The sequence below is a fragment of the Protomyctophum bolini genome, assembly GCF_963924005.1.
Source record: "Protomyctophum bolini genome assembly, chromosome: 1".
Lineage (NCBI taxonomy): Eukaryota > Metazoa > Chordata > Actinopteri > Myctophiformes > Myctophidae > Protomyctophum > Protomyctophum bolini.
Genome location: NC_137862.1, coordinates 9672454 through 9686746, shown reverse-complemented (window position 1 = coordinate 9686746; position 14293 = coordinate 9672454). Strand labels below are relative to the sequence as shown.

The 14293-nt window shown below is 42.3% G+C and overlaps 1 protein-coding gene across 1 annotated transcript in view; it reads left to right on the top strand.

The window, feature by feature from the left end:
- The first annotated feature begins 1072 nt into the window (after window positions 1-1072).
- The window catches only part of map2k5 (mitogen-activated protein kinase kinase 5), a 59677-nt gene continuing 46456 nt past the window's right edge, over window positions 1073-14293 (top strand). The window contains exons 1-8 of the mRNA XM_080788312.1: window positions 1073-1513; window positions 1840-1888; window positions 2194-2261; window positions 8034-8103; window positions 9371-9411; window positions 11218-11285; window positions 11381-11429; window positions 14024-14088. Coding sequence (XP_080644438.1) covers window positions 1382-1513; window positions 1840-1888; window positions 2194-2261; window positions 8034-8103; window positions 9371-9411; window positions 11218-11285; window positions 11381-11429; window positions 14024-14088 — 542 coding nt within the window. The 5' untranslated portion in view covers window positions 1073-1381. The remainder of the gene's footprint in view (window positions 1514-1839; window positions 1889-2193; window positions 2262-8033; window positions 8104-9370; window positions 9412-11217; window positions 11286-11380; window positions 11430-14023; window positions 14089-14293) is intronic.

The window sequence follows — 14293 nt, the reverse complement described above, 5'->3', positions numbered from 1 at the left end:
AAAAAACCATGGACCTTCCCAGTGCTCTCCCACTCCCTGTGTGCTCTCTTAATTAAATAGACTCAGCTGTGAACTGCCCATCACCTTCAAAACTAAAGCTCTAGCTGCAACAAAATAATGGCTGTAAACAAACCAATTAAGCAAAGCAAATTAAACTAAAAATAAGAAATGCATTAAATATATAACAAATACTGAAATTACTAAATATAGCTCCCACAGTAGGTGTTTTACAGCAAAATACCTTCTTTTCCACAATGTGATCTGATGGCATGGGGGGTCAGATCAACATATGGAATAAATTCTATACTGGCCATATACAGTATGGAGCGTGGAGTGTAGTAACAGTGTATAGCTGGGTTTGATGAGGTCAGAGCAACATATGGAATGTCAGAACAGGTCCGGGCCTTAATTTTCGGGCCTGTTGAGAAGTCTAGTTTTTGCCGGGTGCTGCCACTGCACTAATAACTTTGGGGCGAGCCCTCTAGAGTTTGAAATTTGAATGGACAGGTATCAGTCAAAAGTTAGACATCGACGAGGGAAGATGGGTGGGGGGGAGGGATCAACATATTATGGAATGTCAGAACAGGTCAGCTCCATATAGAAAACATAACATGAAAATAAAAAGACAAAGACATATGGCTGATGAGTGTAATTTCATTCCAGTAAGTGATGTAGGCGCCTAGATATATATACATATATAGATCTATATATCTTTCTTGAGTGATAATTCATTTTGGTTAGGTCTAATCTTCTAAAAATATATGCAATTGTCCAGGACCCCCAATCTGACCGATACATACGCCCATATAATATTTGGCATGCATGTCACTATGATTCGACAAGCCTGCCTGATACAGTGATACACACTAAGAAGGTTGTTGGGAGGGATAGTTCATAGTTTGAATTTCTAACATTCTTAAAATGTTTTTTTTAAATATAAAATATTGCCCCAAACGGATATTCCGTTTTTTCCAGAGACTTCAGAGTTTGGCTGAAGTTTTTCTTCTTCCCTCTTCCAAAAACCTTTATTTTGAAAGTTTCTGACCGGATGTTGTTTCGGAAACACTAATAAATGGTTTCCTTGAAGCTAGGAAGTTGGACTAAATGTTCGTCATCTCCACATATCTTGATTCAGAGATTGTGTCAATTACAAATTTCATTAGAAATTTGAAGCTCACGTTCGGTACGAGCCGTTGGAAGTGGTTTGTCCGGCTGTACTTCTGTAGCAGCTGTTAGTTCACTCTTCATCATCTCTTATCACTATAGTACTCACACAGCATGCTAGCTGCTAGCTAACTATAGCAAAGAACATCCACAGGAAATCGCTATAGCTTCGATAGCTTCAGCCCAGTGTGAGTATGACTCTCTCTGTCTGTCTGTTATGCTTTTACTTATTTTAAATAACCTCTGCGACATGGACACCGAGGGAGTAGTGATCCGCATCAGGACGCCGACTGGGGATATGGACTCATCTGTCGACTGTCCATCCATGTTAAGCTTCAACGACTTGCTGGTAAGTTTAAAAAACGCTAACGAATTGGCTAACAGACAGTCTCTCCTGGTTGTCACTAACTTTATATACCAGTACGAACCTGGTAACTATAGGTATGTGTTTAGTCCTATATAGTAAAATGGTTAGCACACAAACACACCTGTACTGCTCTGTAACTTTTTTGGTTGATTTAACATCATATTCTTGCCCATTCTTGCCCAAGCCAATCTTTGTAGTATGATAACTTAATTTGCAAATGTTAGCTACGTAGTTGCTGATGACCTGCTGACTGCTGTTATATGATTTAAACAGTTTGCTAAATAATGTACCCTTCAAAACACTTTCAGGGTGCAATCAGAGATGTCATGCCCGAAGGCACTATCACTGCTTTTGAATGTAAGTATTGCAGAATTTGCAGTCAGTCATACAGGTACATTCAATCTCTGATAAAGAATGTGAAAGGTCTTACCTGATTTGAGAAAGTTTTACCATATAAACATATGTATATGTTTACAAGCAGAAGTGGGTTAGTAACTTGACTTTAGTACTCGCAGAACTTTGATTAGTCACGATAGAAAGGCTTGTTGCTCTACTGTGTTGGCTGTCATATACTGGACATTATTACTTTGTTGTTCCCTGTGTTATCAATTTGCTATACAACACTAATTAGTTGATAATGCGCTCTCTCTATTTTGTTTTAGATGAAGATGAGGTGGGGGATAGGATCACTGTAAGAAGCGATGAAGAACTCAAAGCCATGTTGTCGTATGTGAGTGCACATTCCATCCATCTCTAAAATTAAACGCATTTTAGCTCCATTAGAACACTTCAGTTCTGTTCCATATGCCATAATTCTGCAAATTATACGTGATGTTTCTCCTGATACAAACGGGTTAGTTTTAACTTGCCACGTATGTCAGGAGCCACGGGTTCGTTTTAACCTGCCATGGGTTAGTTTTAATCTGCCACTCATCACGGGAGCCATGGGGGAGTTTTTACCCAGCCACGGGTTAGTTTATTGTAACTTGTAACCGGCCACGCATGTTGGGACTGAGCGACGGTGTTGTTGGACTAATGCCTGTCAGACTGTTAGTATGTCTAACCAACGTATGCACCCCGGATCATGTCACTCTTGAAAAAGTGTAATGGTCTTCAAATTTGTGAATGTGACCGAAGCTCAGGCTGTAGTTACGTAAGCAGTGCTTAATTTCTACCGGAGCTTGGCGTATCTCAGCTCCGGATCCTCCCTCCTGCATTCCGGTACCTGTAGAAGGGCTCCGGTACCTCTACGGGCGTACCGCCACCCCAATATACAATACGTCTCTATTCATTTTCAAGTCAACTAGGCTTCTTCCTGGTCATAGCTAGTTAGCTACTTCTATTTCCAGTATGATTCCAAAATGAAACATGGGTTAAATGATTACATTTCAAGTACAAAAAACCCCCCACTCATTTTGAAATGTGCACCCGCTTTGAAAGGAAATAGGTTGCTAATGGAACCCCCTTGACACATTGTCAAGCCTGTGTTATGACGGTGCGTAGAATAACTCTGTCTCTCTCGACTTTTGCATCTGTTGTCGTTCGTTGTATATGGAATATGGAACATATACTTTTATGAAGCAATAGTTTAACTGCTACTTGGAGTTTAGCCTTGGGGACAGCATGCGTTTTATTTTCAAAACAAATGGTGAGTTTAGTACTTGTTTGAGTTGATAGATGATTCTTATGAACAGAACTGACTGGTTAACATTGCCATCTTTGTGAAAAACCTTGCAAAGAATATCGAATATCTGATTGCTTTGGTGGGCTCGAAAAAAAAAGACTACAGAATGAAGTAGTAGTAGCGGAGTTGTCATCGGAGGACAACTACATCGACAACGCCCCAGTGGGCCACCATAACCTGTTATATTGTATTTTATACAGTATCTATTTTTTATACTGTAAAATAGGCGATTGATTGGAAGTTTTATACACAGTTTGTAGAGTGGGTACAGTTCAAACGAAAGTAGCCTACAGGTCAATTCAAAATCAGACTGCTAAGAGCATAAAACCAGAAAAAGTACTAAGACTTGTTTACATCAGGGTCCTCCATTTTCAATTAATCTGAATATTGATGACGTATGTACAAAAACGTCTATATGCCTACTCTATTGTGTTCTGACGGGTGGGCGGGTCACACAAGATAATAATAATAATAATAAAAACTAATTTCAGGCGTGCATGTGCGTGCGTGTGCACGCATGCAAGCTCCAGCACCTAATAATAATTTACAAATTAAGCACTGTACGTCTGTATGTAAGTACTCTCCAAACATTTCTTGAACACATTTGCCCCCAGCTTGCCTTTTTTTATCCATTTCCTGCTAGCTAGCTTTCTTGCTAGGTGCCAGTGAGAAGAGTTGATTTGTCCTTGCCTATGTGTCGGAGTGATAAATTAGCAAGCACGTAGAGTTAGTTGTCCCTCTGAATGCCCTTTATATTGGTCTTTTTTTGCCTGCCTGGCAATTTGCAAGGCAGTTATATATTAAAGGAAAACCCCCACAAAATCAAGTCCAGCAAGTTTGGTTGCTTTAATCACTGAAAACCAGTGAAATCGTGCAGGGACTGCTGTAACAGGGTCTTAGTTTGGAACCGGCTGCAGTAGGATGCATTGATATAAGGGTGTTGTACTCTTGCCCACTGAGTGCCACCAACAGAGCTTTTAAAGTGTTCAATGACATGGGCCCTTTGACAAAATCAAGCCCTCCAGGATCCTGGTGAATCATGACCATAAAACCTTTGATTCTGTGATTAAATAAAATCTATATATATATAAAGGTTGGGCGATATGGCAATATTAATTAATTAATAATTAATTTAACAACTAGGCTACAGAGGAATTCACTTGTTGTCCAGTAAAGGGTCAATTGACCGCTGTAAAATGAAGGACAAGACAGCAGCTTGCATGACGGCAGTAGCAAAAATCAGAGAGCATACTCCAGGAAGCTAGGTGTCTCATCTTGAGCCTGAGCTAAATTATGACCACTACTCATGACTCCTGAAAGTGTTCTGGTGTATTATTTTATGTGGTTCTGTGGCTTTTACAGTAGGCATAACCTTTGGAAATGCATGGATGAATTAGGACATGCTGAGCTTGATGCATTTTGCTTCTGGATCACTTTTTAGTCCCTCCGCACACTGTCCACCCGACCACCTCTCCCTCCCAGGGAGCTCTGTTTTCCGTATTCCTCTATACTTACTGTTCACGCCACAGACATTAAGAGTAATGACTTGTAATGGGTTTCTCTACGAGGTACAGTGAAAGCTAAATGAACTGTCAATTTTTATTATTTATTATTCAGTACTTAAAGTTTTGCCTCATTAAAGAGCAGCCCCCCCTGGGCAGTGGAATTGTTCAACATCTACTTTCATCTGTGGATGTCTTTTACCCCCCATCAGCTCACAATGATGACACTAGGGCTACAGGCTCAATTTGCTCCCATTGTTTTGTTTTATTTTTGTCCATCTTTATCTTGCAGTCTCTTCTGGTTGCTTTTTAATCATTAAGTAGTGCAAGGTGGCGGCTACATCGAGCCGAGACAGACTTAAGCAGCTGTTGGGGTGACAAGCTGTAGTGAAAATAATGTTGACCTCTGCTGTGCTGGCATAATGTTTCTTCAATCCAGGGGAAACGTTTGAAGATTGTTTTTCATTTTTGTGCATACAAGTGCCAGTTGTCATTATTTGATCTCCATAATCTGTCATCACATTGGATGGGTTAGAGACCTTTGGCAATAAAGCAGAATCGTTATTTGGAGAATTCCCCCCCCCTGTAGAAGCCTATAAAACCTTAAAATGTGGACATGAGTGATATCTGATCTGATACATACTATGGTAATAATTACAACAATACCCTACCCCACCAGTCAAGTGATAGGTTGATAACAAAACTGTGTAAAGAATGGACAGCTAGCCACAACCATGCAATTAGTATAAGCCACTCTTGTCTGTCGTCCAGAATTTCCAAGTGCAAACCGAGAGCTGCTCACAGCTTATCTTGATTACGTGCTTGTTCGTCTGAACAAAGACAGACAGGTCTCTTTGCTCCAAATACATATTGACAAAAGGATCAACTTGCTTACATTTGTACACTCTGAATCTCAATCTCCCAAATGATCGGAATCGGATCGGGAGCCAAAAAACGTGATCGGAACATCCCTAGTTGAAACCAAGCTCTATGCAGCTTTGTTATGTCAGGCAAATCTGCTCTTGTGAAACTCTTAAATTGGTGGGAGTAAGCATCATGAGCAACAACAAAATGCACAATATCAAAGCTGAGATCCTGTACATTTATGATGCTGATGTGAAATGCAAACTAGTTTAGCAGGCAGAAATATAGAATATGCGCACTCAAAATATCCACAAGAATGCAGTGCTTCGTCCACACATTTAGAATGTCATTTGTACACTGAATCTTTAGGCAAACAAATCCAGGAGTCCCTTAATGCTATTCTGCCCCTCGAGGGACAATCTTGTGTACTAAAATCAGCTGATCAACAAAAAAATGTCCACTGAAATATATAATTCACCCAAGCAGCCTGCATTAAGTGTGGTAATGCATCGCAGCAGTCATTTGCATTGGTATCAAAGGACTTACCTGGGTTTGCTGTGGTTGCCTTTTGGCCTCCGCTGAGACCGCAGCAGGGTTTTGCCTTGGTGTTGTTAATTCCAGGTGAGTGGACAGCCATTATGTGAAATTAATAGGAATTAAGAGCAAAAGGGTGAAAAACGGGGCTATCTCGTGGTAACTAACCTTCTCCCTCTTTGTTGCGACTGTAGATCGCAGATTGTTATGAAAACCTGTCAGTCCGTCCGTCTGTCACGCCTCGTCACACGCTCCATATATGGCCGTCAATCAGTCACGGCTCGTGACACGCCCCATATATGGCCATCAACATATATGAAGATCACGACACTGACCTCATCAAACTAGAAACGGAGAGAAACAGAGAGAGAGATAGTGCTGCACGTTCTGCACTGTTGCCTGCTAATGAGAGAGAGGATTGGGGGGGGGAGAGGGGAGTTGCACCACTCAGTTCATACGGGTGTGATTTTTTAATTTTTTTTTGTACATTTGGGAACCCCTGAACTACACTACCTCATTTACTAGCCACTTGGCTCCCCCTGGAGGTAGCACCCCTAATTCCGCAGCTCTTAAGGTAGCTCTCCATGGCACGTCGGAGGCAGGAAGTGTTGGAAAGCGTCTCTTGAATGGGCGGTGGCTACACTGGCACGCTGGGTCGCATGTTGTAGCGTAGAGTCTAAAGCCCACTTCCAACCCACTGATCTCTGGACTTCATCCCACCGCCGTCTACTAGCCACGTGGTAGTCTGTTCTGTTCGGTGGAGTACTACCTTTACTCCCATTTGCCCATAGTCTGCTAATGATGATGAGACCAACTCGCCTTTTCTCTTTTCCTCCCCTCTTACACTTGTCCCTTACGGCTGAGCGATGGTATTTGGGATCGGAACGCTGTTTAGTTATTGGCCAACAAAGGAGAATGTCTTTTAATACAACAACTACAGATTAGGTGGTAATTGTAGCCTTAATCAATAAGCCACCTGAGCGGAAAATTAAAGGTATGTGAATCCCCCCCCCCCCCCCACCCCTCAAGCCTATACACAGTTACACACACGCACGCACTTCTTTGGTGTGAGACCTATTGTTCATATGTGGCCTAGTGAGAATGCTGGAGGGTAAAAGCAGAGGGCTAGGAGCGAGGAGGGACCTGACAGTGATAAATAGGCCTTTTAATAACAGCTGTGCCACTTGGGTAGCCATTCTGATCCATTCCCATCCAAGCTGGCCCCGGCCATCACCCCCCCCCCCCCCCCTTCCCCCCAACCCACCCCTTCACAATGAGAGAGCAATGCTATATTTACATATAATATGTTAAATGTCACAAAAAAATATCTGTATCTTCATCTAATGCTGCGCTCATAATTAAGCTGGCACACGTTTTCCCTCCCAATGCAATGGCTGTAGTTGTGGCTGTGGGAGTCATTGTCAGGGTTAAGACCTATGTTAATTTACAAAAAAGGACACACACACACACACACACACACACACACACACACACACACACACACACACACCATTTAACAGAGGTTTTAGTTTAATGTAACATCAATTGGTATGTTGCCCAGCATGTGTGTGTTATTCCTATAGGGTGTGAGTGTTTGGTGAGCTGTTGACCTGGAGCAGAAAAGGGTTAATGCTACAGTGGTCCAGAACAGGCCCTCAGGGCTCTATAGTCCTCACAGGCAACAGATTTCAACACAGCATGTGTCTTTTTTGGGGGGGAACAGTGTCTGACATTATTTAAAGAAACCAATCCATTTCAGTGATGTGAATGATGTGCTTTATTTACAAGGTCAATTTCCAAAGGGTTTATTTTTTTCCGTTCTTCAATGATTAAAAACACTGATGCTTTTATTGCAAATTTTGCATTAGAACCACTTCAACTGTTTATTTTTCTCATTTTCCACTTTTTACCTTTTTAGTACTGCAATACGGTGAATGAACAACGCATGAATGGACTGCTGCCAGAGCCTCTCACCATATTTCCGCGAGGTATTGAAAAGTGTGTGTGTGTGTGTGTGTGTGACTTGTTATGACGCCGTTTTTTGAACAATGTTTCGTTTTCAATGTTGCAACACTTAAAATTTAGAATATTACATTTTAACGGTAATATCGTAATATCTGGCATAAATACCGAGATATGAAATTTTTCATATTATTGTGCAGCCCTACCATTTACTAGTAATTGCCGTCATACAGTAAATGTGTGGACTGGGCCTAAAAAACAACATATCCTGAACATAACGTCCAATCATCCACAAATGGGAATCGCATATGTCTCTATAGAGCGTCGCAGTCCCGCCCCCTTTCATGACAACGCCAGGCCCAGGAAATGAATCCCAATGCATTTTTCCCATAGACATTTCAAAACGTATTTATTTAAAGACCTTTTAAAGCATTGTACGAAGCCAAATCACGACAGCACACACAATATTTTGGACCAGACAAATACGTTTTTTTCTACTTTCTAATTATTTGTTTGGCCCAAAAAATTTTGTTTGTTGTCATGATTTGTCACGACAAGAGTTGGCTTTGTCCGCGGCGTAAACGTCTTTAAATAAATACTTTCTGATAAGTCTATGAGGAAAATGAACAGGGATTTATTTTCCGGGCTCTTTCGAGGGGACTGCGACTGCGACGCTCTATAGAAAAGCGGTTTAACTTCTGCCATGTCTGTCTGTCGTACAAACTGTTTCCTCCTTGTGTTCTGACAGGTGTACTGTACACCATGACTGACACTGACTGACAAAATTTGTGGTCGGAGGAATGCACTTTTGCCCAAAATAGGGACACCACGGTTAATGTGGTTAATGTTCCATCAACGCCATCGATGGAAAATACTGCTGAAATCTGTACTTTCAATTTTCAAAGGAGTTGTTGCACATTTGGAAGTTATCAGCCCTGCCCATCATTTCCCATGGTCCTGCTTTGGGTCGGATCAAGCTTATCTGAGGCGTTTCTTAATTTATTTTCTTTGCATTAACGGCACACATCAAAATGGCTAACACTCGTAAAGCAAAGCGGCTACCCATTTATCTCTCCCTTGCTCTTTCTCTCAATCTGCCTCAGCCATCCCCACCTAGCCACCCACCCACCTCCCTCTTTGGGTCTCAAGAGCCCTACATCTCAATCACTCTCTCCTCTACAGCTAATTTCAGAGTCACCCTCATTTCATTTTTTTTAAAGAACTGATTCCTTTTCTGCACATTTGTAAATGGCCCAGTGATGTGTTCTACAATCTAGTCAATTACTGTTTCAGCCGGCAAGACTCCAGGGATCCGGAACATACATGGCCTGAAGGTACGTATCTCAATAAGCCATTTTGTACGGGAACCCCTTTTGGTGTTTTAAACATTATGTTATAATTTAGCTATTGAAAAACAGCAGATCTACAAGCTCATAGCGCGCCACTCGAGCTAGTAGGTCTGCTATTTTTTATAAATCATGAACATGTGGTGCAAAGCTTTGAATATATACTCTTTCAGAGCGAACGTTTTTAACTCAAATCTTTGCTTCTGGGAGGTGGTCCCTGAAACAACACATTTTCAGATGGGGGTCAGCGGCCAATTTCCTATAGTTTTGGGGGTCCTTGACATGAAATATTGAGAACCACTGATATAGAAACATGAGGTTTTTCAGAAAAAAAGACATAAAAAAAAATACATTTTATAAATTTCAACGTCAGGCCTAAATGGGATAATTGTTTCAGCAGCCTTTACACACGCAGAGAGAGGGAGAGAGAGAGAGAGAGAGAGGGAGCAAGAGAGAGAGAGGGAAAAAGTTGTGGCAAATGGATTGGTAATGCTGTGTTCCACTTATTGAAATGTCAATTGAAGTCAAGGCTGTCTCTTTCTTTCACCCCTTTTTTTCCGCTCCCCTCGTCTATATTTATGTATGTAGATGGCTGACTATGGTTATAGCAATTCTCTCTCTCTGTCTCTCTCTCTCTCTCTCAGTTCATTTGGTTATGCTAGGTAGTCATTTAAGAGCACGGTGTTATGCTCTTAACTCCTACCCCCCAAAGTATTGTCATCCGTCGTCCACACGTCTGTTAGCGGGAGAAGAGACTCTGGGTTGGTTTTGGACCAAACTAAGTCAAGCAGCAGCAGATGAAGCATTGTCACTCAGCCGTGAAATCATCATTACGAGCCGGGGCCCCTTATTCAGGAGTGGCTTGTCCCCAGACCCTCCCACTTTATGTTGGGCATGTGTTACTGTTGAAACCCATTGCTAATTACAACGGGTTAAGTGGCTTGACACCTTGCTGTCTCTCCAGATGATCCATATTACGTCTCCGTTTCAATAATAAAATGTCCCCCCTCCACTCCCCAAATACTGAAACCACTTTATTTAATGTGTCCTCCGAGGGGCTTTGGCAACGGCTCTCTCCTTCTTTTCTTTTCTTTTTTTTAAGGTCATAGGACTGTTTTGTGAGGATGAAGGTTTTTTTTTTCCCGAAGACCTTTGGCAATCTTCCCCCTATACTCTTCTTCTGTTTTAATATAAAAGTGATTGGCTGAAGGGAGTTCTCGTGATCCATTTTTTTTAAATGAGGTCTTTCTGGGCACTAATTAAAGACAGGATCCCCGTGCCTTAGTAGACACATCACCCTGTCCCTTTGAACTCAATTAAATAAGTTATTTTTGGAAAGCCCTCCTTACAGTGGCCACCATGTGTCTCTTTTGTTCAATATCTGGGTTGACTATGTACATTGCTCTCAAGGAGGGATTGTTTTTGTATGTTGACTATCCTTCTCTGACATTCACTCATTTACTTGGCAATCTCTCTGTCTCTCCCTCTCTCTCCCTCGCCCACATATTTGGTTTACACTCTTAAGGTTCCATTCTTATACTCTTTTTTTTCAGTGTACCTCCTCTCCCTTTCTCTGCCTTCTCTCTCTCCCTCTGACTCTATCTTTCTCTCATTTTCTCTTTCTCTCCTTCCCCTGCTCTCTAAAAAGCCAATTAACCTCCAGGCTGAGCCGAGAGGTTATTGTGTTCATGTTCATTAGTAGGGTCTTGGCTGTATGTCTGTCTGTCTTTTGGCCTTGGCCACTAAGTAAGTGCGTGCATGTGTGCGTGTGTGTGTGTGTGTGTGCGCCCTCAGGTGAACACCAGGCCAAACCCAGGCAACGATTGCGTTCATCCCAGCCCAGACCCCATGGCCAACAACAGGTGAGTGCAAGGGAGATGATGTCGCACTGTCTGTCTGGGATTACACATCATGTACATTTCACTTTGTAACACAATGCAATTGAATTGTTTTCCAGCCTGAAGAAGTCATCCGCAGAACTGAAGAAGATCTTGACGAATGGGCAGGTGAGCTATTCTCACGGTGGTCAAGTACTTACTTCATACTCAACCAGCCAGGTGCTGCTGTTTGTTGTGTTCTACTGCGGGTCGCAGTAGAGGCCCGCGCTGGTAGCAGGACGTCCATGGGTCCTTATGTCTTGGTCATCCAATGCCGCACGCACGCACGCACACACACACACACCAGCAGAGTGGTGAGTGTGAGTGTGTCAAGGAGACAATTAAACCAGCAGCCCCTCTTGTTTCTCCTATAACACGCTGGACTAATAGAGTTGTTGTCTCCCTCCTCCCTTCCTACACCTGTCTCCTCTCATTCCCTCTATTCCCCCTCCCCCAGCCATGTTAACAAATCAATTGGAATTTTGGAGGGGAGGGAGGGGGACGTTTTAATCTCTACTGCTGCCCGCCTCTTCCGTTTGGTCTCTATACATTTTATCTTTTATCATCATTACATTAACATCATTTTAGACCCTGGTACAAACAAGCATCTGTCCATCTGTCGACCTATATTGACAAACGCAAGCGCACATGCATGCAACAGGTACAGGCAGGGGAAAGGTTGCGAGAAGCCTGGGCTAGTGATGATAAATTGACAACACTGTCTCTTTATTAGAGCAAGACTTCATCAAAATGCCTCTCACCTAATATAACCTGTAGGGCACAGATTGGCTGCCTTTTTTATGGCAAAGTGAGCTCATTTCTGCTCTACCTCCATGGAGTAATAACATTACACCAGTGCTTTCTGCTCTACCTCCGTGGAGTAATAACATTATACCAGTGCCATCGGATTCTGCTGTGGTGGCACTGGCAATGCACCCGAAATGAAGAATAACACTTTGCCGAATACCGAAATGCCAAAACCATAATGACGGTAAAGAAACAACATTGGCTTAGTTGCGTCGGCCCAATTTAGGCCGTGCACAGACCCATGGCTCTGGCTCAGCGGGCATCGCCATGCATTGCTGGCTTGTGGTGGACATTTTTGATAATTTCTTTTTTTCCATTGACACGACTAAACATAAAGAGGCTTAAAGAGCTAGCCCTGAATTTACATTACAGGTCTAACTCTGAGAGTGTACAGTACAAATGGAACCAAAAGTTTGCTTAAGATTGTACACTCTTAGACTTATGGAAGTCCTTAAGTAACATTTTTATATATCTTGACATAATGTAAACATTTCTTCTACCTTTTACAGTATTGAGCAGATTATTATTCAACTTTAAAGTGAGACACCAAGCCACAGTGTTGGTCTGAGTTAGTTCTGTCCTCACTGAATGTCTGTAGTAATTCAGTAATAATCAACACTGTTCAACTGAACTCGCTGTCATCATCCTGTTTTATCTGGACTGTTCTTCTTTTTCGCCCCCAATTTAGCCGTTATTCCATATAGGACATAAATGGTACTACTACTACCCAACACTCTCTGCTGACAGGTGCCGACCAAGCCCGTAGCAATGGTGTCTGTGTAGAGTAGACCCTCGACAACTCCAAATGCACCGCGCTAGATTCGAACTCTGTGGTGATAGGCAGGTACTTTACCTCTGCAACAACGAAAATAATCTTTCTTGGAATAAGGAAATGACTTGGCTCTTTCAGCCTTCATGTATTAATGCCCTTATCCTTGCAACACTAAGACCGAGCACTTTAAGAGACCAGCCCGTGAAAAGGGCTGGTCTCTTAAAGAGAAAAAAGGATAAGGCTGCAAAGCAGGGATTCTTCTGAATTGATGTCACCAGGTTTAGAATTGCACTAGGATGGGTGTGATTGAATGTTTGAAATGGATTGCTATAGGGTTTTCTACAATGCCTTTCTAATCCAGTACTTTGTACAACCAATCATGCAATTAACAGATGAACCGCTTAAGACCTTGACTAGTCTAATGCCATCCACTGTCCTGACATATGAACTCACTGGTATTTGAAGCATTTCCCCCCAAGTGGCCAGACTTTTTTGTGTATGCACTGGGAATATTGTTTTAATGTTGCTGTTTTTTTTAATAAATCTGATTGATTAATGGCTCATTCTCCAAGTGCATAGACTACTGTGGAGAAATGGGTGTAGAGACGAGGGGGCTTCATGTCAGCTGGGGCCACGTTATATTACCCCCTTCTGACACCTTTTATCAAAGTGGAATTGAACACAACGACAGCAAACAAATCGTCATTAAACTCTACATCACTCACCTCCCCTCATCCCAAGCACAATGTCCTTTTATAAATTGGACAGCAAATGTTGTATTGATCTCCCCTCTCGCTGCTTCTCTCTCTCTCTCCCTCTGTGTCTGAACTTGGAATGACCTGAACGCTTGTCTTGTTTATGGCCTCCAGTAACATTTTGTGCTCTCTTCTCTCTCTATGTGCCTTGCTCTGTTGCTCTCTATCCCCCCTCTCTCTCTCTTCCCCCCCACCTCTCTCACCCCCCCCCCCCCCATGTCTCTCTCTAACCCCCCCCCATCCTCACTCACTATGCACACACCTGCGTAGTTCAACATAACCTCCATTGATTGCCTCCCAACCTTTGATGTGTCTTTTCCACCAAGCCAAAGGCAATGGCATGTGTCACATACTCTCATTGTTACATTCCTGTCTTTGTTGCTCTTTAGATAAGTGCCCAAGACATCCACTACGAAGAGCAACTTGGTCATGGAAACGGAGGAACTGTGTACAAGTAAGTGTGGAGTGCTCTTACTAGGGATGGACATTGTTAGGATTATTTTTTTACACAACCCTACAACAAATACTGCTCATCAATACCGATAATCATCAATACGCCATAAATTGGTGAGAAAAATCTAAAAATAATTAAAAGTTATTTTCATTACTGTTCTTTTTTCAGGGGACCAATTCAATTGGTACATGTCTGCTGTGTGCCA